This window comes from Triturus cristatus, chromosome 6 (assembly GCF_964204655.1).
Source record: "Triturus cristatus chromosome 6, aTriCri1.1, whole genome shotgun sequence".
In the NCBI taxonomy this organism is placed as follows: domain Eukaryota; kingdom Metazoa; phylum Chordata; class Amphibia; order Caudata; family Salamandridae; genus Triturus; species Triturus cristatus.
In genome coordinates, this window is record NC_140589.1 from 972,094,675 (window position 1) to 972,121,445 (window position 26,771).

The window sequence follows — 26,771 nt, forward strand, 5'->3', positions numbered from 1 at the left end:
CATGAAAAGTCAATGCGAGAATCAAAATTCAAATCTGCTGAAGGAATGATTCAATCTTCTTGTACTTAGACAAGCTGCTACCCAATTTTCCATACACTGATTCCAAATTTACTATTAACTTCTTCCGGAAAACTAATTGTCTGGGAAACAGATTTGGATAACTAAGATCTGTTAGAACGAGTACCAATATGCAATACTCAGCTCCTCTTCCTTGAGGTGGGGGAAATGGCCCAGTTACTTGCAGGTTATCTTCATTACTCCGAGTCAAAGTCTTCCTCACCTTAATGAAGTGTTTTCTTCCCACAGACATTGTTTGCCTATCCAAGCAAACTTTTTTTTTTAACCTCTCCAACATGGCTTTCTCCTATATTCCTAAATATGAAGTTGGTCGACCAGGTCAAAATATGTGGAGGATGAGTGGCAATTAGAACTTTGATGAGAAAAAAACAGGATTCAGAGTATGGAAGATCACAGGTAAGTAAAAATGTCATTACTTTCTCGTCCGTCTTCCTCGTCCCACTCCTTATAAGTGAGGCAGTACTCAAGCAGAAGATATATGGGTGATCCAGATGTGCATGACATCAATTGAAAATATCAATACTTCAATACCATGTAATTTATTTTAAACTGATACTAACTAAACCAGACGTCTGAGTGAGTCCAGTACGCATGTACCAAAGTCAGATAATACACTGTCTTTTATCTACAGACAATAATGTGTCATGAAATTATGTGAATTTGCCACAATGGCAGCCAAACATTGATTCCCCAATTCAATGCTGCCCAGGATGTTGACATATCCCTGGTCAATCCTCCTTGAAATGGTCCTAAAAGTTATTTTCGCGGTTCCTAAACCAGTAAAACTGTCTGGCTGGGCCATCTACTAAGAATATTAGCTGAAGAATAGAGACCTTGTCCAGAAATCCCAACTGTCACACTTAAACAGCTCATTTTGCTAAAAGAATGAGTTCTACTCCCATAAATGGAAAGTGCTCTGCGAAGATATAGGGAATGCAAACGTTTTCCTCGCGAGGCTGAGAAGGGAAAATACACTGGGAGGATGGATAAATAAATAGAGGATAACATTTCTTGCAGAAAAGAAGGACTTGGATGCAAAATTACTTTAGCCAATAGAAAACAAAGAAATGGTTTGGAACATAACAGAGCCCACATATCCCCAATTATTCTGCCTTAACAAACAGTCCTAAAAAGAGGGCCTTAATATAAGTGAAGTTGAGGTCTACAAAATTTTAGGGACAGAAAAGAAGATGACTATAATCATTTTAAAACCAAGGGAAGATCCCAGGAAGCACCAGGTGAAGTTACAGTGGGCTCTTATAGAAAGAAACTTCATACAAGATCAATTACTTGATTGGAAATGGACTGTATTTAATTGCCTGGATTGCAACTCTTTAGCTTCAAAGAGTTGATTCTGATAATCCTAAAAGAAAGAAAAATTCAAAACCCTTGTTGATTAACTTAAACCTTTATTAAAATTGCACTAATGGTGGGAGTAAAACGTAAGGGTTAAGAGACGCCTTAAATGTTGAATCCAAGAAATAATCCCCTGATGGAGCTATACTAAGGTGAACTCTTGAGGATGATAAGTTCTGAGAGGAGAAGGACTAATTGGGTTGATTCAATGGGGCCTGGCGGACAGCCGTAGAAAAAGAGTGTACCACTGACAAAGTGGCCAGAACGGAACGGTCATTAATCAAATCGCCCAATCCTCCTGAATCTTCTGCATTACCTTGAAATCAACGGTATTGAGGGGAAGGCATATATTAGACTCTGCAGCCATAATTGAGATAGAACATCCACTCTCCAGGCCTTTGGAAAGGGAATCCGACGGCAAAACCTAGGAATGAGACAGTTCTCAGAAGTCACAAAAAGGTCCAACCATGGGCTCCTGAACTTCTGAACGATCTGCTAAAATATGAGGGGATGGCGAGACAGAGAGATTGATGAAGAAAACACCTGACTCAACTGTTGCTCACCAGAAGATAGACTGCAGTGACACACAGGAGAGTATCCTCTGCACATAAATATATCTTGTGAGCTAAGACAAAAAGTCTTAATGACTAAGTCATATCCCTGATGACCGAGGTAAGACTTGATAATCTGGTTTCGGTCCAGTTTTAGACTGCCTAATGTCTCCGAGAATAAAAGAGTGCATTAGCTTGGCTTTCTGAGATGCACCTGCCTTCATGGAATGCTTCCGTAAGTGCTTTATGCTACCTTAAATAATCAAAAGAAATGTTTGCCAAAAGGCAGACCCGTTGTCCTTTAATTGATAGATCTGAAACTGGGCTGGATCTGGTCTACCAATAATTGGACGTCCTCCTGAGATAAAACTGTACTGTATAGTTTGAATACATACTTTCCCTACTGCAAATTTTGTGCTGCTTTTGATTGTTTTACTACGTCACTCCTTTTTATCCACAGAAACTGCTGGTTCTTCTGCAGCATTCTCATTGGCTGCTCCATACTGCATAAAGGTCTTAGATGCCAATGTATATGCATTTTTCTCATTCTGAAACCGCTGTAGCAGATTTCTCCTGGGAGTGGAACCCATTTAGCCCTGGAGCATTAAAGGCATGTGCTGAAGTAAACACTCAAATAGTAACAGGAACTGCAATAGCAAATACCCATTGCCTTTACCAATAATAGGACATTTCTGCATGAACAGTTTACAGACGTTTTAGGTACCTTCAGGATCAGCAAATCTGCTAATCTGAAGACAGCAAAACAAAAAATAGGAAGTAAGTAGGCTGGCTCGATCTCACTCGCGATCTTCCACTCATCTTCAGTGCTTCTCTACAAATCTTCCTGATTCCCTCTCCTATTCTCTCTTGCTCCAAACCACCCCTTCTCTTCCATGCATTCTTCCATTCTCTCCATCAAACTGTTCTCTCCCTTCCCCCTCTTTTCTCTGCTTCCTCTCTCTGCCGACCCTTCCTGTGGTCACTTGTCAAATTAAATATTCCTATGCTTTTCCCCCCAGGTATTTTGCCCCCTCGCTACAACTTTTACTGCTCTTGTCAATTTTATCCATCTCACTCCTCTCTTTTTCTCACATAACATCGCTGATTTCCTCTTCTATTATTTTACCCCCTCCTTTCTTCCGTTCCACCCTTTTGACAAACACTCTTGCATTTTCCCTTATTCTTAGGTCCATCTTCTCCCTTTCCTGTTTCCATCTCTGTTATGTTTCCTCTCACTTATCTGCATAATGTCCCATCCTTTCTAATGCTCTGCATATTTCCCTTTCTGTCTCACTCGCCTTGGCTCCTCCTTCCCTGGATTGCCAATATCCTCCCATCCCTGTCTTTATTTCGAAATCCCCGCCCTACTTATCCAACCTAGCCCCCAGCCTTTCTTACCTACCTTCTCTTTCTCTACCTTCTCCATTCTCCATATACCTGATTGTGTACCTTATGTTTTTCTTTCTCTTCTCCTTTCTTTTAAAGATACAAACAGATAATGATTGTGCCTCTTACTGCGAGCATTGTACTTAAGTGAGAAAGGGTGAATCTATCTAGGCTATGAGAATAATGAGAAGACTGGCAGAGCCTGCACTTGATGTCCCCAGACAGAGACAGCAATAATACGGGGAAAAGTTTAAGGTAAAACTGGAGACCAAATATATTTTAGGAAGGAATGGCTAGACCGTTGCCATGTCTCAATGGGGTTCAATAACATATCTCAGTTTAGTCTAGCTCCAAGAGGTGATTCCCTCTCTGTTAAAAAGTCACTGTCATGTCCGCAATTGTTTACATCACACCATGTGACGTCATATTCTTTGATCTCCGAAACCGTGGTTTATCTTATCCCCATAAGAAATGGGGGATTAAAACTGTGCAACTGTGTAAAATATTAGTTTCCTGGATTCAACCTTCCATCAATTTGAATAGCACAGTACCAGAGCTTGTGCATTTATCCTAACCCTGCCTTTGTATTGGCAATTATTCTCATAAATTATTTATTAAACCTGACGTTTCACCAACTAATCAAAAAGCAATTTGGCACTTTAAATATCTTTTTATTTTACTGTTTCAAATGGATTCCGTCTGTTCAATCCGCACGGATTTTTCGCTTTTTGATCACCCGGTTTTAGATTTTTCAGGGGCAGCTGATGTTCAAGCGCTAAGGGGCTGTGCCCCTACCCTGTTGTGGCCTCTCTTATTAACATTTTGTTCACTGTATTTTCCTTGACCCTTACTCCCAGTGAAAGTCGTGCACTTTCCTAAGCCCCACTGTGCCGAATATGTGGCTACAGCTGCACGGCAGGGCTGACATGGCTTTCCACATAATGCAGTGACACCTCTGGCTTTTCTCCTCCTCCAGCAGGAGCACCATTAGAAAACAGCCTTTTTCAATCCAGCCCGGGCTTCAGGGCCGGACTGGGAACTGAAACCAGCCCTGGCAAATTTTCCCAGACCAGCCCCCATCCGGCGCGTAGGGAACGAGTGCAACGTGGGGGGTGTGGTGTTGCGGTCTAGTCGACGGCACGCTAGGCGTGACGTCACCGGACTTCCGGCGGCGGCCATTTCAGGTTCGGCATTAGCGCGCCGATTTGAATAGCGGACGGAGCTCCGTGCCGGCGCTCCTGCTGGAATTGTATAATCGAGAATAAACCCATCTAACCTGAACAACGCCCCTTGTCATCTGTGGGGGAGGGCAGCATCACACAGGAAAGGGGCAACATTACAATGGCGACGAGGAGGTGAAACGGCCCAGCGCTGCCTCCAGGGTGAGTGCCTCGTGGTCTGCACGCCATCGACACCCACGGTCACCACCCCTGACCAGCAGGAGCGCGGCAGTGTCGCGGAGAGAGGAGGAGGGCGCACAGCCACTCAGACGGGTCTCTCCTGAGCCCGATTCCGTACCGCGACGGCCCAGCAGAGTGGAACCGCACCAGGGAGAGTCCACGGGGCGAGGCGCACGCACACATCGTGGCGGGGGTCACAGGAAGTCACGCGAGCGGCGGCGGCACCACAGACCGAGACGACGACCCAGACGCAGGGAGACCCGACAGCACCCGGGGGTCGAGGAGCTCGAGTCCAAGACCGCGGCGAACGGAGGCAAGGAATACGATGAGTGCCACATCGACAGGTTTGCCGAACCCGATACCCTTCCTCACGAAAGCAGGGGTTCCAGATATGCCGTGGGAAGATTGGAAGCCGTACTTCTTGAATTTCTTGTTCGCTTTGGAGGAGGAAAGCGGCGCTGAGTTCCCGAGCAGGCACAGGAAGAGAATACTGCTACACCATTTGGGCCCTGCAGGTCAGAGGGTCTACGACGATCTGGTGAAAGTGGCGCGGCCCGCGGCGGATGATAATGTGTTTCAGCACGCGATCGACGACATGGATGCCCATTACCGCCCGACCGTGTGTGTAGCCGTCGACAGGTACAACTTCTACCACAGAGCGCAACAGAAAGGGGAGTCGATTGACCAGTATGTGGCGGCGTTACAGAAGCTGGCCCTAACGTGCAAATTCGGAGCCTTCCAGGAAGAGTTGATTAGGGACCAAATAGTAATGCACGCGGCGAACGCGTCCATCCAGGATAAGCTGAGGGCTAGTGGAGACGAACCCCTTAAGACGGTGGTAGCCATGGTGAAGAAGGTAGAAATGTCCAAGAGATGTGCGGAGACAGCAAAGAAGGACCGACACCCAGAACAAGCAGTGTGCAGGGTAGAAGACCGGAAAGGTCACGAGAGACAGACGATGGCGGAACAGCACAGCACGCGCCAGCACAGGAAGCTCATGACCCGGGGCGCGAAACAGCAGGCGCAGGGACAAGGGAGCACCAACACGTGCTACAGATGCGGCAGTGAAAGACACGCCGCCAACGACAAAGGGTGCCCAGCGTTCCGGGCTAAGTGCACATACTGCGGGCTGATGGGTCATTACGAAAGAGTATGCAGAAGGAAGACACCAAGGCAGCAAGTGAAGTACGTGGCGCAGGAGATGAATAAGGAGGAAGAGCAAGAATGCCAGGAGGATGACGAAGAGATCCTTATGATAGATGACCAGATCTTGGGGATCGACGGCGCGGTCGACAAGAAACCGAGGTGCGACATGACCATCGGGGGAGTAGGAGTCACCATGGTCGCAGACTCAGGTTCCCCCTACACGATCATAAAGAGGAAGATATGGGAGGAGGACTTCGCACCCGTCACAACACACCGACTGCGTCCTACGGACATCCACCCAGTGACATTCACAGGTGAACCCATACCCATGGTAGGGTATTGCCCCTTAACATTCGAATTCAAGGGCAGAACGTGTGAAGGAAAACTGTACGTGGCGGAAAAGGGGCCATCAGTGTTAGGATGGAAGGATCAAGGGAAGCTGGGAATAAAGCTGAACCCGGGAGGCCGCATACAAGTGCTCATGATGGAAGAAGACCCCAAAGTGGGAGCAAGGCAGTGGAAGGAGGAGTTCCCTGCAGTCTTCAGAGACGACATAGGGAGGCTAACGAAATTCACGCACAAAATAAACCTGAAGGAAGGAGCCCGACCGGTGTCCCACAAAGTGCGAAACATCCCGTTCCGCACCAGGGAGGCAGTACAAGAGGAACTGCAGAGGTTGGAGGACAACGGGATCATCGAAGCCATCGATAATGCGGAATGGTTGGCCCCCTTAGTCGTGGCACAGAAGCCGAACGGGAAGGTGAGATTATGTGTAGACCTCAGGGAACTCAATAAGAACATTGTAGTGGACCAGTTCCCCCTTCCCCGCATCAATGAGATGTTAGCCAAGACCAAGGGCGCTAAGTGGTTCTCCACGGTGGACTTAACATCTGCGTACCACCAGATCACACTCCACAAATCATGCAACCACCTCACGTCATTCATAACACCTTTCGGGTGCTACAAATTCCTACGGATGCCGTTCGGGCTCGCCTCGGCAGCGGCAGTCTTCCAAAAATTGATGCACCGTCTGTTCAACAAGATGGAAGGAATCCAGTTCTTCCAGGACGACATTTTGGTGATGGGCGCCTCCACGGAAGAACACGACCGGAGGCTAGCGGGTGTCTTGACAGTACTGGAACAAAACGGGCTTACGGCCCAGTGGGACAAGTGCAAGTTTGGACTGGAAAAAGTCACTTACCTGGGGCACGAAATCAGTCAGAGGGGCATAACGCCCAAGGCATCCAACGTCGCGGCCATCAGAGATGCACCTACGCCTGCCAGCAAGGAGGAAGTACGAACGTTCTTAGGGATGGCTGAGTTCTACAGCAAGTTCGTGTCCCACTTTGCGTCAAAGACACACCACCTGAGGTTGATCCTGAAAGAAAAAACGGCGTTCTCATGGAAGGAGGAACAACAGAGGGAGTTCGAGGAGATGAAGAGAGAAATATGTGACGCTATACCCATCCAAGGGTTCGACCCAACAGCTCCCACGACCCTGACCACAGACGCAAGCGACCGAGGTCTAGGAGCAGTGCTAACTCAACAGTCAGCACAAGGAGTGACGGCGACCATCAGCTTCGCGTCCCGCACGCTGGCCGACAATGAACGCAAATTCAGCGTGATCGAAAAAGAAATGCTAGCTGTCGTGTGGGCAGTGGAAAGATTCCGGCAGTTCCTGTGGGGAGGACGGTTTCTCTTACGAACAGACCACAAACCCCTGGTGAAGGTGCTCACGTCCAGCGGCCATGAGCACGCTACACCCAGAATCGCTAAGATGACGCTGCGACTCCTCGACTACGTGTACGATGTAGAGTACATCCCAGGCACCAGGAACCGCGTAGTGGACTACCTGAGCAGGGCGGCGGCAAAGGAATCGGCCGAGGTGCAAGACGCAGAGAATTGGGCGGAGTACGCAGTGGCGTTCATGGGCGATCACGAAAGAGCAATCAGCAAGCAGGAATGGGAAGAAGAGTACGGGTCCGACGAGAAGGTGAAGGCGGTCAAAACGTACGTGACGCAAGGGTGGCCGGAGAAGAGGTTACTCGGAGAAGAACTAAAACAGTACTGGGAGGTCAGGGAAGAACTGTCAATAGGGGACAACCCGTGTTTCCTGTTTCGAGGCAACAAAGTAGTACCCCCGATGGCGCTGAGGCCTAGGGTGGTAGCTCTTGCCCACGAAGGACATTTGGGCATCGTGAAAACGAAGGGAAGTGAAGGAGGACTATTGGTGGCCAGGGTTGGACCTCGCAGTGGAAAGACACGTCAGAACGTGTGAGCAATGCAACAATGCAGACAAGACGCAGAAAGTGCTACGTCCACCGCTGGGACGCTTCGACTTCCCGGAAAACCCGTGGGAAGAGATTTCCATAGACGTCCTAGGTCCCATACAGGACGCCAGTGGCAACCAGAAGTACCTCACCGTGGTCGTGGACAGATACTCGAAGTGGCCAGAAGTCCATGTGGATGAAAACGCGGAGACAGACACCATCCTGGGATTCCTCACGGAGGTGTTCATCAGAGAAGGGATCCCCAAAGGAATCCTCAGTGACAACGGCCCACAGTTCACATCGACCAAGTGGGAGGCCTTCATGGACAGAAACGGGATAACCGTCAGACGCACACCGGTCTACCACCCCGCGGGGAACGGAGCAGTAGAGAGATTCAACAGGGTAATAATGGGGTCGGTGCAAGCGGCAATCGGTCAGGGAGCGAGCTGGGAGAAAGAACTCAAGCGTATGCTATGGGCGTACCGGATAACTCCCTCGTCCACAGGCTACAGCCCATTCCACGTTCTGAGAGGAAGAGAACCGTTCACCCGAGACAATGTGGCCTGGAAGAAGCTCACGGTACAGAGTCATTGGTCACCGGCAGTGGTGCGCAGAAACTTGGAGAAAGCACAAGCCGTATACACGAACTACTATGACGCAAGGCACAGCACCAAGGAAGCCGCCTTGGAGAGAGGAGAGTGGGTGAGGGTGAAACTGCCTACACCGGGAAGGAAAGGGGACAGCAAATTCACGCCCCCCTTCCAAGTGGTGGAACCCTATTCCACATCAGCCTTATTGAGTGACGGGAAGATTTGGGCACAAGATCGGATGGCTAGATGTACCAGAGCCAATGAGACTGAGCAGAACACGGAGCTGGACAGCGGGGCAGGAGCCGGGGCCACACCGGCGGGGAAAAGCGAAAGTAGGAGACCAGAAGGAGAAGCGGGAAGTGTCCCCAAAGGTACCTGGAGTCCTAGAGGAAGGGAAGTCGAGACTCCGGGCCTAAGTGACCGAGAGACTGAGTTGAGCGGGCTGGAGCCACGAGAAGCGAGTGGGGAGGCGGTTCCGAGTGAGGGGAGCAACACCCCTACCGCAGGCGCAGGAAGCAGGAGGACACGCTGCGGAAGGAGAATAATGCTCCCACGAAGGTTCGAGGAGTTCTGCCTAGACCACAAGTAAGACTGTTCTATTGTGTAGGAGGGACTGTGACTGTTGTGTTGTAAAGGAGGGAGATGTGGTGTTGCGGTCTAGTCGACGGCACGCTAGGCGTGACGTCACCGGACTTCCGGCGGCGGCCATTTCAGGTTCGGCATTAGCGCGCCGATTTGAATAGCGGACGGAGCTCCGTGCCGGCGCTCCTGCTGGAATTGTATAATCGAGAATAAACCCATCTAACCTGAACAACGCCCCTTGTCATCTGTGGGGGAGGGCAGCATCACACAGGAAAGGGGCAACATTACAGGGGGGGGGGGGTGTTATTGCTGTGTGTTATTTGAGATTTCAGTGAGGAGGCCAGGTGTTTCTAAATTCCTTTTTGTGAGGGTGCTTTCGCAAGATTTCCCGCCCCATCCCCCCACCACAACTACCTGATAAATACAACAGTGAGCTCCTGCGATCATATTTCCTTATCTTGGAGCTAGTGAGCCCATAGCAGAAGCTGCTGCACCAAAAAACCCATCGTCCTCACAACACTTGACTGCAGTACTTCCGAAGTGGCTGCCGGCTGCAGGCCGCCTCTATATCTTTTGTTTTAATCCCGGCCCGGCCGCGGCCCGGCCCACAGACTAGTGCCAATGCCATGATGAAAATTAAATTTGCAAAAATGCACTCACCTGCCAGCGGCGGCAGTCTGCAGACAGTTGGCAGCAGCAGCAAGGAGCAGAGAGGGACAGTGGGACACGCAGGCAGGGGCAGGGGCTACTACAAATAAATTAAATTATGGGGTGCGTGCAGCGTGCCTCTCAGTCTCTGGCTGGCTTAGTTGTTCTGGAATGCTCTGGCCTCACGGGTCACGCGCACTTTTTATTGCGCGAACACCAATACGCATGTCATGTCACCACCAATGCCGCGCGCCCCTCCCACACCCTACGGTGGGCGAACTGAGACAGCGTAGACGCGGCGGCGGAGACATCTGCGCCGCACGCGACCCACCCCCTATTTTAAATAATGATCTCGATTGCATTTGCACAGCACTAGTACAGAAAAAGAAATCAGGAGATTTATTGATGGTGTGATTTTTTTTTGCCCCCGCACGGATCAGCGAGGAGAGACGTAGACTACTACTAGCAGGTCGGACAAAAAACCGGCCCAACAACAACAAAACCGGCCCCCTGCTAAAAAAACGGCCCCCACCCCTGGCAGCCTACCGGGGGATTGCCCGGTGCCCGGCATTGCCAGTCCGGGCCTGCCGGGCTTTTAAAGACTGCATGCAACTCAGCTGCTATTACCCCACCTTTCCTATCAGCTCAAAGGCTGGGGTGTGATCAGCAAGCCTTATTGGCCGCACTCCACTCTATGACGAAATGGGAAAGGGTGGGTTACGAAGCATGTTAAGAGCATGTGACATTACTCATAATCCCCTCTTCCCCACATCCCAGGAAGCAGCAAAAGAGTTGAGGAAGAGGACTATAAGTTAATAAATAGCTTCTTTCAGTACCTCTCCGGGCGTGTGACATGATGCGACATAGAGCCATAAAAATCTGTTCTCTCTTAACTCTCCTCTCCCTTTCATTTCTTTCCTTTCTAGGTGATGGTGTCTCTCTAAAGCAGCAATGGTTTCAGTACTTTATCATGGCTAGTAGTGCTCGTTTTAAAACCAAACATTAATGAAGCCTCTAAGTGTGCTTTTATCACTGAAACTGCTGGATACTGGATGGGTGAGGCTATGTGTGTTTGTGTGAGTGGATGAGTCAGTTATTGCAGGGGATGACCGAGTGGCTGAATAAAGGTGAGTGGCTGGGTATACGAGTTGGGTGAATGGCAGTGGATAGCTTAATGTAGATGAGTGAATTGGTAGGTGACCAAAGGCAGTGGGTGAGTTAATTGTTGAATGCAGGTGGGTGAGTAAGTGGATGGAAGTAAGTAGGTAGTCAGGCTCACTCGAACGGTGCAATTCCATGTTTGTATTTGTATCCTACCACTATTTTCAATCATAAGCTGCCACTGGAGCATTTTACTATGCGTGAGACTCTACCTATGTCTCACCCACAGTAATTATATGGTAAATGGACTGTACATGTTTGCCACCAGTATCTGACGCTTAAGGTAAAGCCGGTGAGATGCACCTAGGGTAAGGAGCACACATGTGTATGCTGCACGTGTGAGACTACCATCTTGTGCAGCCCAGTAACTGCGCACAGGTCCCTAGCACAGAGAGGACTCTGCCAGGCTAGAGGTTGACCTGGGATATGCCTTTCAATATTAGTGGGCACTCAGCGGTAAGGTCAGTAGCTTTTACTGGTTTTTCTGAATTGTCACTGTATTACATACATGGGGGAAATCTGCCATATAGTACAGATTCGCTTCACTTAGGCCTACAAAGTCCAATCAGGTATCAAACTGGAATAAAACACGCGTGACTGGTTTGAATACACATATCCTAAAAACCTACATGTACACCCTGTTGGGGCAAAGTTATTTTCTCTGATTCCAAGCAGAGGGAACAAAGGCCTCCCCACACAAAAGGAGCAATTAACAGTGCTTTACTCAGAACCTTAGGAGGAAGAGTGGAGAAGTAAATTTGAATCTGTTAATTGGCTGTCACATTGTGCCAGGGTTGGGACAGCCTAGCCCCACTGAACAAACAAGGGTGCCCTGATCTCTGAAGCAAACACAAAAGGAGCTCCCCTTTGAAGTGTTGGTGGGACAGTCCCTGACAGTGATGTCAGCTAGGGGTGGAGCCAGATGAGATGTGAACAGAAACCACTTGACAGTGTCATCTTGAATTGTCCCAGCATGCAGTGCAGGAGGGTGATTTTGCAACCTAGGATTGATCACACCAAAGGTATCCTACTACCTTACCAAAAACTGACCCGGATGGTAGGGTTAAAGATTGTGCATGGTACATCCCCTTTCTGACATTAGACCAATAACCTTAGTTGTTTTTGTTGGTGACCCTCACCAACTTTAGCAGTGACATGCTTCATCATCAGGTCGCTTCATGGATCCAAAAAAACAATGGCCGGCTCAACCATACTCCAGGGAGCGCTTTTTAAGACTATTGTCTATTGGGGTCTAGAATAAAAATACGCTAAAACACGCAGCTATTACTTCCAATTAATTAGGTATAGATAAGGACAGAATCTTGGATGAAACGGAGGGATTATAACCCTGCACCCTAAAACCATATCAACATGCTTCTGCCCTTGCTCGTAAATGGCCCAAAAGCATCAGCGAGCTTTCCTAAGGACAAGAAAATGCCCCAGTCTGAATGATAGGGATTTTAGGGAGGTTCTATTGGCCTCCTAAACTTTGTCTCATGTCCTGTCCTAATTTGGTGGGACAGACAGACAGAAAAATACACACAACATGCAAAGGGGCTTCTTTCCCTACAGTTGTGATAGTCACCTCATATTCCTGTTGGGAAGAGAAACCAATCATGGAATGTATGTCAATGGGAATGGATTTGCATGTGGTGCATCTGGTCATTGCCCACATTAGCTTTCCTTTTCCATTATGATTGACTGAGCTAGGGAGGCCGTGTCCTACAAGCCACATTTGGAGTAAACGTGTTTTCTCTCACCTCTTCCCGGACTGAACCATCTGGTTCTCTTTGGCATTTCTAAGAGCACCTAGCATTGGCCAGGGTGACCTGGCATCTAAAAATGTCCTCTACCATTTAAAAAGTCTTGCACAAGGAAGAGAATGAGAGTGTACCTTGGAACTGGGCTGCATCAACAGTAACAACATGGAGTGCTGGAAGGACAAGTCCCCTCATGACTGAGATTGAGGTCTCTGCCTACAGCTGACCCAAGGACTCTCTGAGGATCAGGAGGTGGAAGCTCTGGACTTCTGTGCCCCAGCAGGAGGAGAAGAGCACTAGAGTCCAAGAAAAGGAAAAGATTGGCACAAGGAGCCAGTGAAGCCAACTCTCCGCAAAGTGCACCCCTTTTGAGGCCAGGCGGCTTGCTCAAAATGTTCCTGGTGGCTACAGCTCCCCACCAGTAGTAAAATGAGCCCACAATTATCAAAATCGGCCTTCTAAAGTTTCTGCCCATTTAAGCATGCCTATGAGAAACCAGTGCATGGGTCTTTAGCGCTGTTTTCAGAAATTACCCGCAGGTGTGCCTGGGGTGTTGGCCCATGTTCATTCATTTTTCATGAGCTCAGGAGTGTGTGTGCGTGGGGCACCTTGCTCAGAACTCCATGAGGCCAAGCCCCCATCCCATGGATCGGTGTATGCCGTCAAGGGGCCTAGGATTCTAACCCCGAGCCTCCGATGAAAAGGAGTAGGCGCACCGTTATTCCTCCCCCACAATTTAGAGAAAGGGGCCCAGGACCCCATTGCTGGGCCCCCAGGACAGAAGGTAGAGGGAAAACCATTTCACCACCTCCAGTGGAGTTGACTCACCCCTGCTTCCCATGCCTATGTCTGGGGGAGCCTGGCAGCCACACAGGGTGATCCCTGCCCACAAGGAGCAGGCAGGGGAAATTCTAGCTGTATGTTTCCATGCCAGCAGTCAAAGGAGTCGACTGGGCAGCGCGGGAGTGGGCTTCCCACGCTGCCCCAACCATAGGAGATGTCAGGGTGCCTGGGTGGGACCAGGCACCCCCAACAAAAGAAGAAAAACAAAATGCAAAAGGAAAGCATCTCTCCTGAATGCAGTAGGAGAGCCCCTCATAAAATATTCACTACTTCCTGGTTGAGACCACCCTATAATACCCAGTGCAGATTGATTTGAAAACATGTTTCTGCTTGTGGTGGCCCCAGGAGGGCAGGGGCATCATCAACATTCACAAAGCAGTGTTTGGGGCTGCAGGACCATGGTAGCCCCCTTGACCAGCTTTTGGAAATTAACCCTATATCTCCCAGGTCAAAGGAAGCATGACCCATGGATACGTTTTCATTGCTTTTAAACATTCACAAAGCTGGAACTTTTGTTCTACAGCCTGGAAGTACCTCAGACTCCAGTGGTTGGTTCTATGACTGCATATTATGTGGCCTAAAGGCGTTTAAAAAAGACACAGACATATATTATGTTTATTTTAAATGCTATATTAACAATGCATGGCTGACAGTGGTTTTTGTTACTCAAAGCGAAAAGAAGGGGGGACTAGGAGCCAATAAAGGTCCATCACCTACTGGGAAGGTAATGTTCCTATCACAAGAAATAGAGAGAGAGAGAACAAAAAGGTGGACAAACTTTTGAAATGGGATCCTATGGACTATTTCTTTGTTGCCCTCACACTTCCCTGGGGATTGGGGATGTCATGCTTCATCACTGGGCGTTGCTCCTCATATTGTCAGCGCTGCAATGCCTTTTGGGCCCGGCAAAGGGTCACTTTAGTGGAGATCCTTTGTTGTTTATGCTGTATGATGAAGGGTGCAAGTATGATTGGATAGGAGTTAGGAAAAATAGTATAAAACTGTCTAGGAGATACTGAAGTATTTTTGATGTGATGATTTTCCTGGCAGGCCTTATTGCCTTACTGGTAATAATGATTGCATTTACACATTGTTATTCATTATGGTTATATAATTATGTTTCTTTTTTTTAACATGTGGTTATGGTCTTTTTGATGTGGTGACCTGTGATAAAGGCAATAGGCGTGTCTTATAAATTGATCTATTGACCCTGACAAAGATAGTAGGCTTGCCTTACTTAAAGTGATACCACCAATAAATTGTGATGTTCCATCTGGTATGGTATTGGGGTGCAGAGATTTGGTGTTCATGACCTATTAGGGGTCAAATATGATTTCAGAATGTCACACAAGTTATTTCTATCTGCCTGATGTATTTATGTGTAAATTATTGCATAGTATCTAGTAGTGTGAGTAATAAATGAACTTTTCCGTTTTCTGAAGATAAAACACTGACTGGACAGTCATTTGTTCAGTGTTAATATTGCATGCCAGTGAATAGTGACTGCTAGCCCACACCACCTCCCCTGAGTAGGCCTTGGAGTAAGAGAGTTAAGTGCTATAATGGGGTGCTTAGTTCCCAGTAAGGCCTCAAATCCCGCACAACTAATAACCTAATTTCTTACATATATCATAAGCCATACTACACATTTTATACATTTTTATAACACAAATTGTTCATTACTGTTAATGTATTACTTTCGGATGGATTTATTTCTCAAAAACTCTTGCCATCTAGCTAGTCGTTAAGATTTTTGTTAACACTTTTCCTATCTTCTACTGTCTTTATGTTTGTGAGCTACCCTCAACTGGTGAAACAGGAAACTACATCAGAAAATGGATCACTTATATCAAATGATGCATTTAGGTTCAAAGCAAAATATTGGATTTTTGTGCTGGTGGAAATTAAAAGTAATGTGCAAACTATTGTTTTCAATGTGAATGTTATAGACTTCTTTGATGCAACCAAGTTCCCTTATCGTGAAGATAGTTCACCAATGACCCTACTCAGTTAGTCAATCAAGCTTTATTCAATTAAAATAAATCATAAAAGCACAAAATATTACATTTTATCCCAATTCTTTTTTTTTAAATGAGTCTTCATAATAAATATTAGATTGACAACCCCATTTTTATTCAATAGCATTTTAAGTTAAGCCATACAAAGTACACCAACTTCCCCTTAGCCATATTTCTTTTTAATTGCACTTGATTCTTTTAGAACATTTAAAACCGCACAAGTGGCCATTGAATCCAAAAAAAGTAAAACCCTGTAACCTTCAATAAAAGAACAGGGTTGTAAAGGCTTTAGCATTGGAAATAAATGTGTAACTCTGAAAGATTTATACAAGGGACAAAAAAGGGTAAAGTGCAAAGCTGTTTTTGGTGTCAAATTGTCACATGGACAGAGACATAGATTATTAGACCAAGTACATTGCTGTGTAAAAGCCACCAAGAAATGGACCCAGGCAAAGACAATATCTCATCAAATAGAATGTGTTGACAATTCATCAAATAAATAAGAAACAAAATAGGGATAATGAGACCTGGTAATTAAATCTAAATAAATCACTGATTTCAACTGGTTCAATGCCTGCAAATGAAGTGAATTTGTCCAAGTTACAGAGGCATATTTTATAAAAGCTTTGGCTTAATGAGACATATTTGTGGGGTTATTAAATAATTAATTTAATCCCAGCTTCAAAAACATACTCTTGAAATAGTTGACCATGGAATACTTTGAACATTAGCATGTGAGAGACAATCCAATATGATGGATCTAGTGAAATCCAGTTCAGGTGTGTTCAGATCTTGGTCCATAGCAGTAAGACGGCAAGACCTACACGGTCTTCCACTCGCTCCAAACCCAGTTCAAGATGACAAAAGAGAGTTGAAGCACTTTTTGGCACCATCAAAAGTCTTCTGATTAAATCATTCTCAATTCTCTGGACTTAGCACAATTTGCACATAGCCACACTTCAGCCTCATAAGTGGCGATTGATAGACACTTTGCCCTATAAAGAGTTAACAGCTCTTTCACTGGCTTCTGGCCATGCTGGGCTGCAAATCTAGACAGTGCCTCCCCTACTCTTGCTGTTTGCAGTGATCTTAAAGTTAGTAGTGAGCCCCATGATAACTGAGCATTAAAAACAATTTCCAGATGACCCTATTCACAACAGGAAAAGAAAATACAGTGTGAAATATACTTCCGTATATTTACTCCTATCTTTGGAGTAAATTTGTGACTCTTGACATTTTCTGTAAATGTCATAAGACCTGATGAAAATCTTCACAAGTTACAGATTTGCAGGAGTACTCACATGCATTCAATTTCCACAAGCAGAATGTTAACCAGGTGTAGAACTATGCATGCATCTAAAGAACATAACTTTTATTCTCTGTTTGTTTAAGGAGAAAATATATATTCCATGTAGAAACCTTTTCCGCTACTGCTTGCCACTTTAAGTAGAGAATGCTCCATTTCCACCATGAAAACAAAGACACTATCGCCCTTTACAAGAGTAAATTTGCCTTCAATTCCATGGTAAGAAACTACCTGCATGCTGCTAGTGATTATTTCAAAACCTACAAGATGTTGAATTTTCACCAACTTTTGCAGGTGACCCACCCAGGGAATGCCAACACACCCACCCATTAAAAATACAATTGTAATTAACACCACTCCATTATATTGGTAGAACTTCCATATTGGCAATCACACTTTCTGCTTGAAAGGTCATGAGGTTTGGGAATTCCCATGTGCAGAGCAGAAATTTTGAACACAAATTTGTGCTTATTTGTGCAAAATGCCCAACTAATATGGAATGAGCCATATGACATGCTTTAAGAAGTTCCCACTGGATCTCCCATCATCCATCTGCACAGGAAGTGACATCACTGGTTTACCACTCATGACACCCTGCGTTCTTCTCCCCTCCCAGGACCTACTTAATGGTGGCTGTGCGCCTCTACAACCAACACTAGGAACCCTGATTCTCCCCTACTCACCTCCATCCTGCAACGCTCCTTTGTGCCCCCTAATCGCCACTGCCACATCCACCACACAACATGGAAGCAGCATTCACATGTGTTTCCTGCAAGCTCTCATGCACTTTCCCACACCCTACACCCACCAATCCTATGCCAATATCACAGAGCACCCCACTTACAGATTCCAGCCACCCACTCACACTCACACAGACCAAACACCACCTGCACAACATGCCTAGCTCACATGCATACTCCTCAACAACCTGCAACCTTACCAAACTGAACTGAAATATTAAAAGATATCATCAGCTGCATCACCTACAGAGACACTCCCATGAGCTACATGGAACACCTCATGCTCAAAATATGCATCACCGTCAACTTCTTCCTGGGAAGAACCCTCAGATACAGACCACCAGAACCACACACCAGTTTTACTCTGTGGACAACAAAGACTTTGTCACACCCCTCATCATCAACGCCATTACATTTATCCTCCTTGGAACTTTAACCTTCACCTAGAACTCTGCACTGACCCAAACGCTATGGGCTTCCTAGAAAACCTCCACACCTTGGCCTAATTCAGCACATTATCAAACCCACTCACACCACTGGAAACCTATTGGACCTGATTTTCTCCTCAATCAGCAACAATAACCAGGACAGATCATGCCCTCAGTTTCAGCATACTCTTCCCGTACCACCACAGACCTATCATCACTGGAACCACTGGCTGCAGCTGGAAAAGCATCACAGAAGAGGAGTGGGCTTCTGTCCTAACAGCACACCAGCCCAAGCCCTTCCGGAACTTGCTGAGAGCCATCAAGAACCTCTGGTGGATCACTGGATCAATGCTCCAAGGCCCTGGCTCTCACCAAGCCCAACCCAACACCATGAGCCCAACCACAGGCCAGCTGCTACACAGAGGAGCTTAGGCTGACGAAACGCCACTCCAAGCAACTGGAGCGCAAATAGAGTACAAGTAAAGACACCCCAGATAAAGGCATCTTTGAATCAGCCCTAAGACGCTAGCACCAGCAGATACGGAACACCAAGCTCATAGCTCTTGCAGATCGCATTGACGTAAGCATTAACAGCAGAAAATAAATCTTTGCCATCATCAAATATTTCACCCCATCTTCTGCTGTCTTCACCAACATCACCCCCTCGCAATACCTTTGCAACGAGGTCTCTGAATTCTTCTGTAACAAAATCACCTCCATATACAGCAACTCCAACCCTAAACCGGACCCCGCCCCAATCGAAACGCAACTTCCCCTCATGGCTTAAGAACAAACTCTGACCTCATAGCCCTCCTTCACCACCATCAAAATCGCTGCAACCTTGAAGACCATCCACTCGGGAGCCCCATCTAACCCTTGCCTTCACCACGCCTTCACAAAAGGAATCCTAGTGATCAGCAAAGCACTAACACACCCATCTTTAATACCTTCATCGACTTAGCTGCATTCCTGGACACCTGGAAAAAGTCCACCTTCATGCCCCTGTGCAAGAAACCATCCGCTGACCCAGCCACACTTTCCAACTACAGAACCCTCTCACTTCTACCATATCAAGCAAAGGCCTTAGAGGAACTAATCTTCTGACCCCTCACTGACCACCTAGTTAACCACCAGCTCCATTACCCATGCAGTCCAGATTAAAGCCCAAACTGAAGTACAGAAATAGCAGTTATCACTACCATAGATGACATCCGCATGATCCTTGACAGTGGAGACACATCAGCTCCTATCATCCTGAACCTCTGAATTTGGCACAGTCTCACACCCCATCCTCATCGGAGTCTGCTTGAGACTGGCATCCAAGTACCTGCTCCCCACTGGATCTGCTTCTTAAAGGATAGAACACTAGCTGTTACCCTGGCATCGTACTACTCAGAGGCCCACAAACTCATCTGTGGAGTGACGAAAGGTTCATCACTCAGTTCCACCCTCTTCAACACATCCTTGATCCCTGTGGCCAACTTGTGGAGCACGACATCAACATCCTCTCCTACTCCAATGGCATGCGACTCATAATCTCCCTCTCAGACAATATCTCCAATAGTAGAAATATGTTGACTGCCTGCATGACCGAAGTGGCTAACTAGATTAAAGCTAACTGTCTCAAGCACAACACGGACAAGAAAGAAGTAGTGATCTTTGGCAAGAACACCTCACTATAGGACTGAAACTCGAGGCCAGTCTTACCCAAAACCCACACCCAGCACCCATGCCAGGAACCTCGGAATAATTATTGAAAGCAAACTGGACATGACCGCACAAGTCAATGCCATCACTGCATCCTGTTTACGCACCCTAAGGATGCTGAGGAAGATTTTCAAATGGCTCATAAACAACACTAGAAAAACTATTACTTACATCCTAGTCACTAGCAAGTTGGACTACGGGAACACCGTCTATGCCCAGATCACCATGCAACTCACTAGAAGACTACATATCATCCACAACCCTGCAGCCAGACTCAACCTTAACCTCCCACTCAGAACTCACATCACACATCAATTTAGGGAGCTTCACGTCCTCTTGAAACACAAATGTGCTCATTTCAAACTCATCACACACACATTCAAGGCACTGTGCAAACTACCTGAACAGTCGCATCTCCTTCCACCAACCACCCAGACACCTCTGCTCCACAGGACATCTACTCGCACACATCCCACTCATACACAGAACATGTTCAGGAGGACAGGAGATCTCTCACATTGCTCCTAAAGCATGGAATGGCCTGCCACTCCACACCAGAGCCTCCCCTTCTCTTCTAGAATGCCACAAAAAGCTAAAGACCTGGCTTTTCAGCAAACCAACCTACCATAGGCAGGGCTAAGCATACACACCTACTCTTCGCCAGGATACCCTTGCTGGTAATAGTGCTTTACAATAAATATAACATAATAAACATAAGAATGTGGTCCATGATTTGGAAGAGCAATATTAGAAAAACGTTCATTGAAAACACAATAGAAGGAACAAGATTTTTTATTGGTAAATCTATCAGAAAGAAAATCGTTAATAGTAAGGAAACACATTTTTATTTTTAAACATAATGTACTTCCTTTATACGTACATAAACACAATTCACCACAATATGTAGTTAAAAAATGCAAAACAAGATATTGCATCAAACACATTTACAAGCGCATGCTCGTGGGCTCTTTTAGGTTATCAAAATCTGGCTTTGAGATGCTTTGTCAAACCACAACTACTGTGCACAGGCAAAGAAAACCAACACAACATGTATCTTACCCAATGGAGTGTGATCTTCAGCAGCAGAGAGGGAAACAAATGTCAAAGTAAGAGTTAGACTGAGAGAGGTTGAAGTGAAATGTGATTGATCAAATGCTTTAATTTACTAAAACAGCATCATTTTGTAGAGAAATTGGTACTGTAAATCACTTTATAAAAATAGACGTTTTAAAAAGATGAAACTAGCTCTGATTCTACCCAGATTAAGCTATGCCATTAGCAGCAAGAAGAGTAATTATGTGGCAATTACATGTTGCACGGATTTAATTTAGAACTTATTATTCTCTAGGTTAGAAAAGGTTGTTAAAACATTTATGGTGTATAATTTAAAAAAATGAAGGCACTCTTCAGTGAAAAATAGATGGAAATGAAGAAGGTTCCAAAATGGCTTTGTGCATTCTAATAGGGCATTGCAGATGCATAAATTAAGAACCTGCAGGAAACTGGTAATGAAAGATGCATCTTTTCTAGATGAAGAATCATTTTATGGGTCTGGCCGAAGGGAGCTTTTAGCCTGTTTTAACTGAACTGAATGCACAAACCAAATTTGCGTTTTAGGAAGCATAGGGAAGCCTACTGCCAAGCTAGGGGAGAGACAGATCATTGCCTTGATGCGATCCCCGACTAAGCTCCGGTACAACAACATTTTGGAGTATGCATTGAGTACATGAAAAAGTACTCCCGGACTACTGCTTCCCATACTCATAAATGCTTTTGTGAATCAGCCCCATGAAATATAATGGTCAAGAACAGTTTTTGACACGAACATTTATTAAGCAAAATGCGGGCAAGGTACACTCAAACCTGAATAACATAGGTCTACCAGCTAGGTGAACACTGTTTTTAGAAATGAAAACGTTCAGAGTCAGACAATACTGTTTTAGAACTTAAAAAAACAGTATTCCATATGGAAGCAATTAGGAATATTTACAATACTTGGGCATGGCTATGTTTCAAACAAGCATTGGCAAAGCCATTAGGTTTCGCTTATGCTAGAGCTATTGGCATTGCCAATATGTTTTAGCCATGCTGTGCACTAGCGTGGCTACTGTTCCCCATGGCTAAAAGTTAGTGGCGTAGAGAAGAGTCACATGGAGTGTCAAAGAGTGGAGTTGAGTGGAGTGGCAGAGAGTGTCGTGTATTGGAGTGGCATTGTGTGGAGTCGCGTAGAGTGTCATACACTGGAGTGGCGGAGTAGAGTAGACTGGTGTAGAGTGCATTGGCATAGAGTGTGGCAGAGTATAGTGGCATAGAGTGCAGTGGCATTGAATTCATCGGCATACAATGCAGCGTCATAGAATGCTGTGGCCTAGATTACAGTGATGCTTGGTAGCGTGGAGTGGGGCAGAGATGAGTGGAACAGAGTAAAGTGGCACAGAGTGCAGTGGCGCAGAGTGAAGTGTCGTAGAGTGGTGCATAGTGGAGTGGCGTAGAGTTGAGTGATGCAGAGGGCAGAGGCGCAGAGCAGTCGAGTGGCATAGAGTGCAGTGGCACAGAGTGGAGCAGAGTAGAGTAACGTAGGGTGATGCAGAGTAGAGTACAGTGCAATAGAGTGCAGTGGCATAGAGTAGATTGTTTCAGAGTGCAGTGAAGTGTCACTGAGTGGACTGATGCAGGGTATACTGCATTTGCATAGAGTGGCATAGAGTGTAATGGCTTAGAGTAAAGTGGTGTAGAGTGCAGTGGCATAGAGTGCAGTGGCGCAGAGTAGATTAGAGTGGTGCACAGTGCATTGGTGTAGAGTGGAGGGTCATAGAGTTGAGTGTTACAGAGTAAAGTGCATTGGCACACAGTGTATTGGCATAGAGTGCAGTACCGTAGAGTGTAGTGTTGCAGTATGGCGTAAAGTGGCGTATTTTAAAGTAGATTGGTGTGGGCTAGACTGAACTGGTGTAGAGTACAGTGGCGAAGAATGTGTTGGCATAGTGTACAGTGGTACAGGGTAGAGTAGAGAGGCATTGAGTGAAGTGCCGTAGCATACAGTGACATAGAGCGGAGTGGTGCAGAGTGCAGTGGCATGGAGTAGTGCAAAGTGGAGTGGTGCGGAGTAGAGTGAAGTGATATAGAGTGGCACAGAGTGGATTATGCATGGTATGGTAGTGCACTGCCATTACATACAACACATTTTCAATTGAAAAGACCATTGCATTTGCACAGACATACATTTTTAATAATAAAACCATACAGTCCACAAACGAAAATGTGTGGAAATTGCATCACCTGGTGTAAATATTGTTTTGATCTTATTAAAGTATTTGTTTCCAACACACTTCAGAAACAACAACAAATGTGCTTCATTTGTATTCCTAATTCTGATATATTCGGAAATACTTACACAGTTCATTTAAATGTTGTCCTGTGCTAGAAAACAACTCTTTCCTACCCCATGTCTCCAGCAAGATTGTCACATAAATTCCCTTACTTTGAACTCGGAGAAAGAAAAGTAAACAAATGCCCTCAGAAGACAGCGCCTGACATTTGACCTCATTCTTTGAATGCACAGCAAATGTGACAAGATTAGAACACGATTTAAAGGCCTGTTTTCAGAAAGGGAGTTTGTGGAAGAATACAGTAAACATACTTTAGGCAACAGGAGGGATGAACTGAACTTGGAGAGCCAAAAGCAAATAAAGGCAGTAAATAGAAATCCAAAAAATATGAGTTACAAAGCCAATGGTAATCAACGGGGAATGCATTTCTAGGTCAACCTTCTGAATGTCCCCAAGATGTCTGTAGCTGCACTGGCTGGTAGGCTGCGACTTAAAAATGACTGAACTTAGATAAATGCTATATGAGGCCTGTGTTAAAGATCATGGTTTAACATATATTATACTAGTATCATAAAACAGAGTTGATAAGGTAGCATAACAACGTAAAACATGAGTGACAAAGTGCAGTGAGAAGAGGCACACAGTGCACTTGGCATATACAGACAAAAACAAAGTAGATAATGCATTAGCAAAAATACAACACAATAAAATTCAAACGCCTTTCTCAGGCATAATCCGTGGTTATTGATAAAAGTGTTGACTTTTAAAGTACAAATGTCTAAAATTGTCAGGGTCATCCTGAGAACAGTAGGGCCCAGATTTACTAAAGTTTTGCACCAGGTTTGTGTCAAGAGAGAAATGCAAGCTAGACGCAAAGAGTTCAGGTGGGATTTACAATCCAACGTATACCAGGATTTGTGCTGGTGGAAAGCTCCACATAGTGACACAAAGTTATGCTGGGCACTACTTTGTCTCAAGAGGGCTTCTGTGGACAGGCCATGGGTGTTCCTATGCAGCCACCAATGGATTTTGATGCAAATCCCAATCCACTAATATTTGGAGCGTAATGAGCCAACCTTGCATGTGTGTTGCATAGTACAGCTCACATACACCGTGGGAAAAGTCGTAAAGGATTCTTTTACTGTACTGCAAGGGGCCTCTTGCAGTTCAAAAACAATACTTTAGAGAACACATGCACCCTTGCACTGTGGTGCAATGGTGTTTCTGTTTGAGCAGCATGGCAGCCGAAAGTGCCCCAGCGCTTCGGGAGAAAAAATATACGCCATAGCTTACTAGATTTTGAATATTTTTTGGCTCTCGCTTTCAGAGGGCTCATGTTGATGCCAAATGTAGTCAATAAAGACCATGGTTAACTTAATCAAGATAATTCCCAATAACGTTTGTATGCATCCTTCAAGCATCAAAGGATGGGATGTCACTCTGTGAAAGGACGAGGAAGGACTGACAGTGTACAAGACAAGCATCCAGTTACATGTCACCGATTTGGGTAGTTCATTTGTATTACCCAGATATCATTCCTAGACACTCTCTCTTTGTAAAAATATTTTTGGCATGTACTTAGGCCCATCCACTTTCATTTTGGAATCCATGGCTTATCATTAGATAAATTATTTTGAAGAATCATTCCTAGAATTTTCTTGCCACTGGTTGTAACTTGCAAACTTAAAGAATGTAGTCCCTTTTGAATGACCTTAGTGGTTCCTGTTAGTGAGGTTAGGGACATCAAAACCATTAACCCAGAGAGATATGACAAGCGATAAACCCGTATGTAAGCAACATATAACAATACATGGGGAAAAAGTTCAATCATAGACAAGTTCATCCTGAACGATTTATGTTTTACATATGTGACGTAATGGTTCAATCTTGTAATTCATTTTACCTTTTAAGAGTTGCAGAAGTCTTCTTTTGTTCAGCAGGCCAACTTTTGTTGGTTTTTTCGCTCCTACTTTTAACCTGACATAGATTGGGCAGTTGTGCTAAATTGTATACGAACAGGCCAGATTATGCTTGTTCTCTCTGGAGTTTAGCGCACCTGTTTGAGTTGTTTATCAGACATCTTCCTCTTCTTCACATTTTCTAAGGAAAAATCCTCCAATCAACCTGCCATTTATGTTTTTGAGTTTCAGTAGGATTTTTCGTTACTCTAGAAATGGCATTACTCTGCATCAGGGAGGCGTTACAGGTGAAGCATGTACATTCCCCTGCATGCACCCATGTCTTCTGATGCAAACCCAGATTTGTAAACCTGCGTGTGCACCCACCCGAGGCTGGCATAACGAGGAGAAATATCTTTATTTTTCCTTGTTACTTTCTCTTTGCATGTGTGCTGCAAACAAAGAGGACACACCTCCAAGGAAGCTTTTTATGCAGGAAGGTACCCCTTCTTACACTAAAACTATCCACCTCACAATAAAGGCACCCTTCACCATGACACAGGGGTGCCTGAGTTGGTGCTAGCAAGTCACGAGTGCACCAGCACAGGAAGAGAGCTGAATAGCGCCATATCTTTGTAAATACGAAGCAGTTCACCTTTCTCCTGGTCACACAACACTACACTGCAACTTGCCTTGCATTGGATTTACTGTGAGTAAATCTGGGTCTTTATCAAGAGCAGAATTAAGAGACTTCATGCCGCAGCTTTGTCATGCTACTTGTGTATGGTGAAGCAAACTGACCACAACTTTTGGCACTATTTGTGTAATCTAATACCTAGTCCCTGTATTATGTAGACACACAAGCGACTCGGTGAAAAAACTTCGCAGAGTGAGGTACACTTTTATTGTGTATACAAGTTCAGAGAACAACATTTTAAATACTAAACAACGAAACTTTTTCCTTCTTCTATGAAGAAGCAGTATTCCTAGATTGTTAAATAACATTTTCAGAGTGCTTTTTTTGCTACTTTTAAACTTTTATTCCGGTTGTGGTGTACTCAAGTATCAGGTGTGTTTGTGTTGTCCTCCAGGCTTCATTTGTCTACAACATGAGAAGTACCAAAATGTATGTGACACAATTACCAACACATTTCAATATTATTCACCGCTTTACCTAGTTTTCGTCACACATCGATCAAGTGGTTCAGGCCAAGATCTGGGGCAAAAACAGGATGCCTCAAAAGAAAATTCTGGGAGATACTATTGATGACAACCATAGATTTCCCTCTGTTGACTTGGGATCCGATATTGGCTACTCCTCGATCCTGAATAGTAGCCAAAAGGCACCAATAAAATATGGCATGAAAAGGCTCAGGTTTGCCAACTCCAACTTGGTTGACAACGCCTGGAATAAGCGCTGTAATTAAAGCCCCCATTCGGCCTTCGTAATCAGATGGGAAAAAGAAGCAGACAGCCTTTGAGCTGAACCCAAATCCGACTCGTGCTAACTTGAGGGCCATTCTTCTAAAAAGAATAAATAAAGGTATAAAGAAACAAGTCATGAACTTAGAAAA

The 26,771-nt window shown here is 45.5% G+C and overlaps 1 protein-coding gene across 4 annotated transcripts in view; it reads right to left on the reverse strand.

Moving 5' to 3' along the window:
• The window catches only part of TPD52L1 (TPD52 like 1), an 867,680-nt gene that overhangs the window by 218,861 nt on the left and 622,048 nt on the right, over positions 1-26,771 (reverse strand). For 2 of the 4 annotated variants that reach the window (XM_085611688.1, XM_085611691.1), the window contains exon 5: positions 21,030-21,044. The exons of the other annotated variants lie outside the window; for them this stretch is intronic. In XM_085611688.1, coding sequence (XP_085467814.1) covers positions 21,030-21,044 — 15 coding nt within the window. The remainder of the gene's footprint in view (positions 1-21,029; positions 21,045-26,771) is intronic. 4 annotated transcript variants of the gene reach the window in all.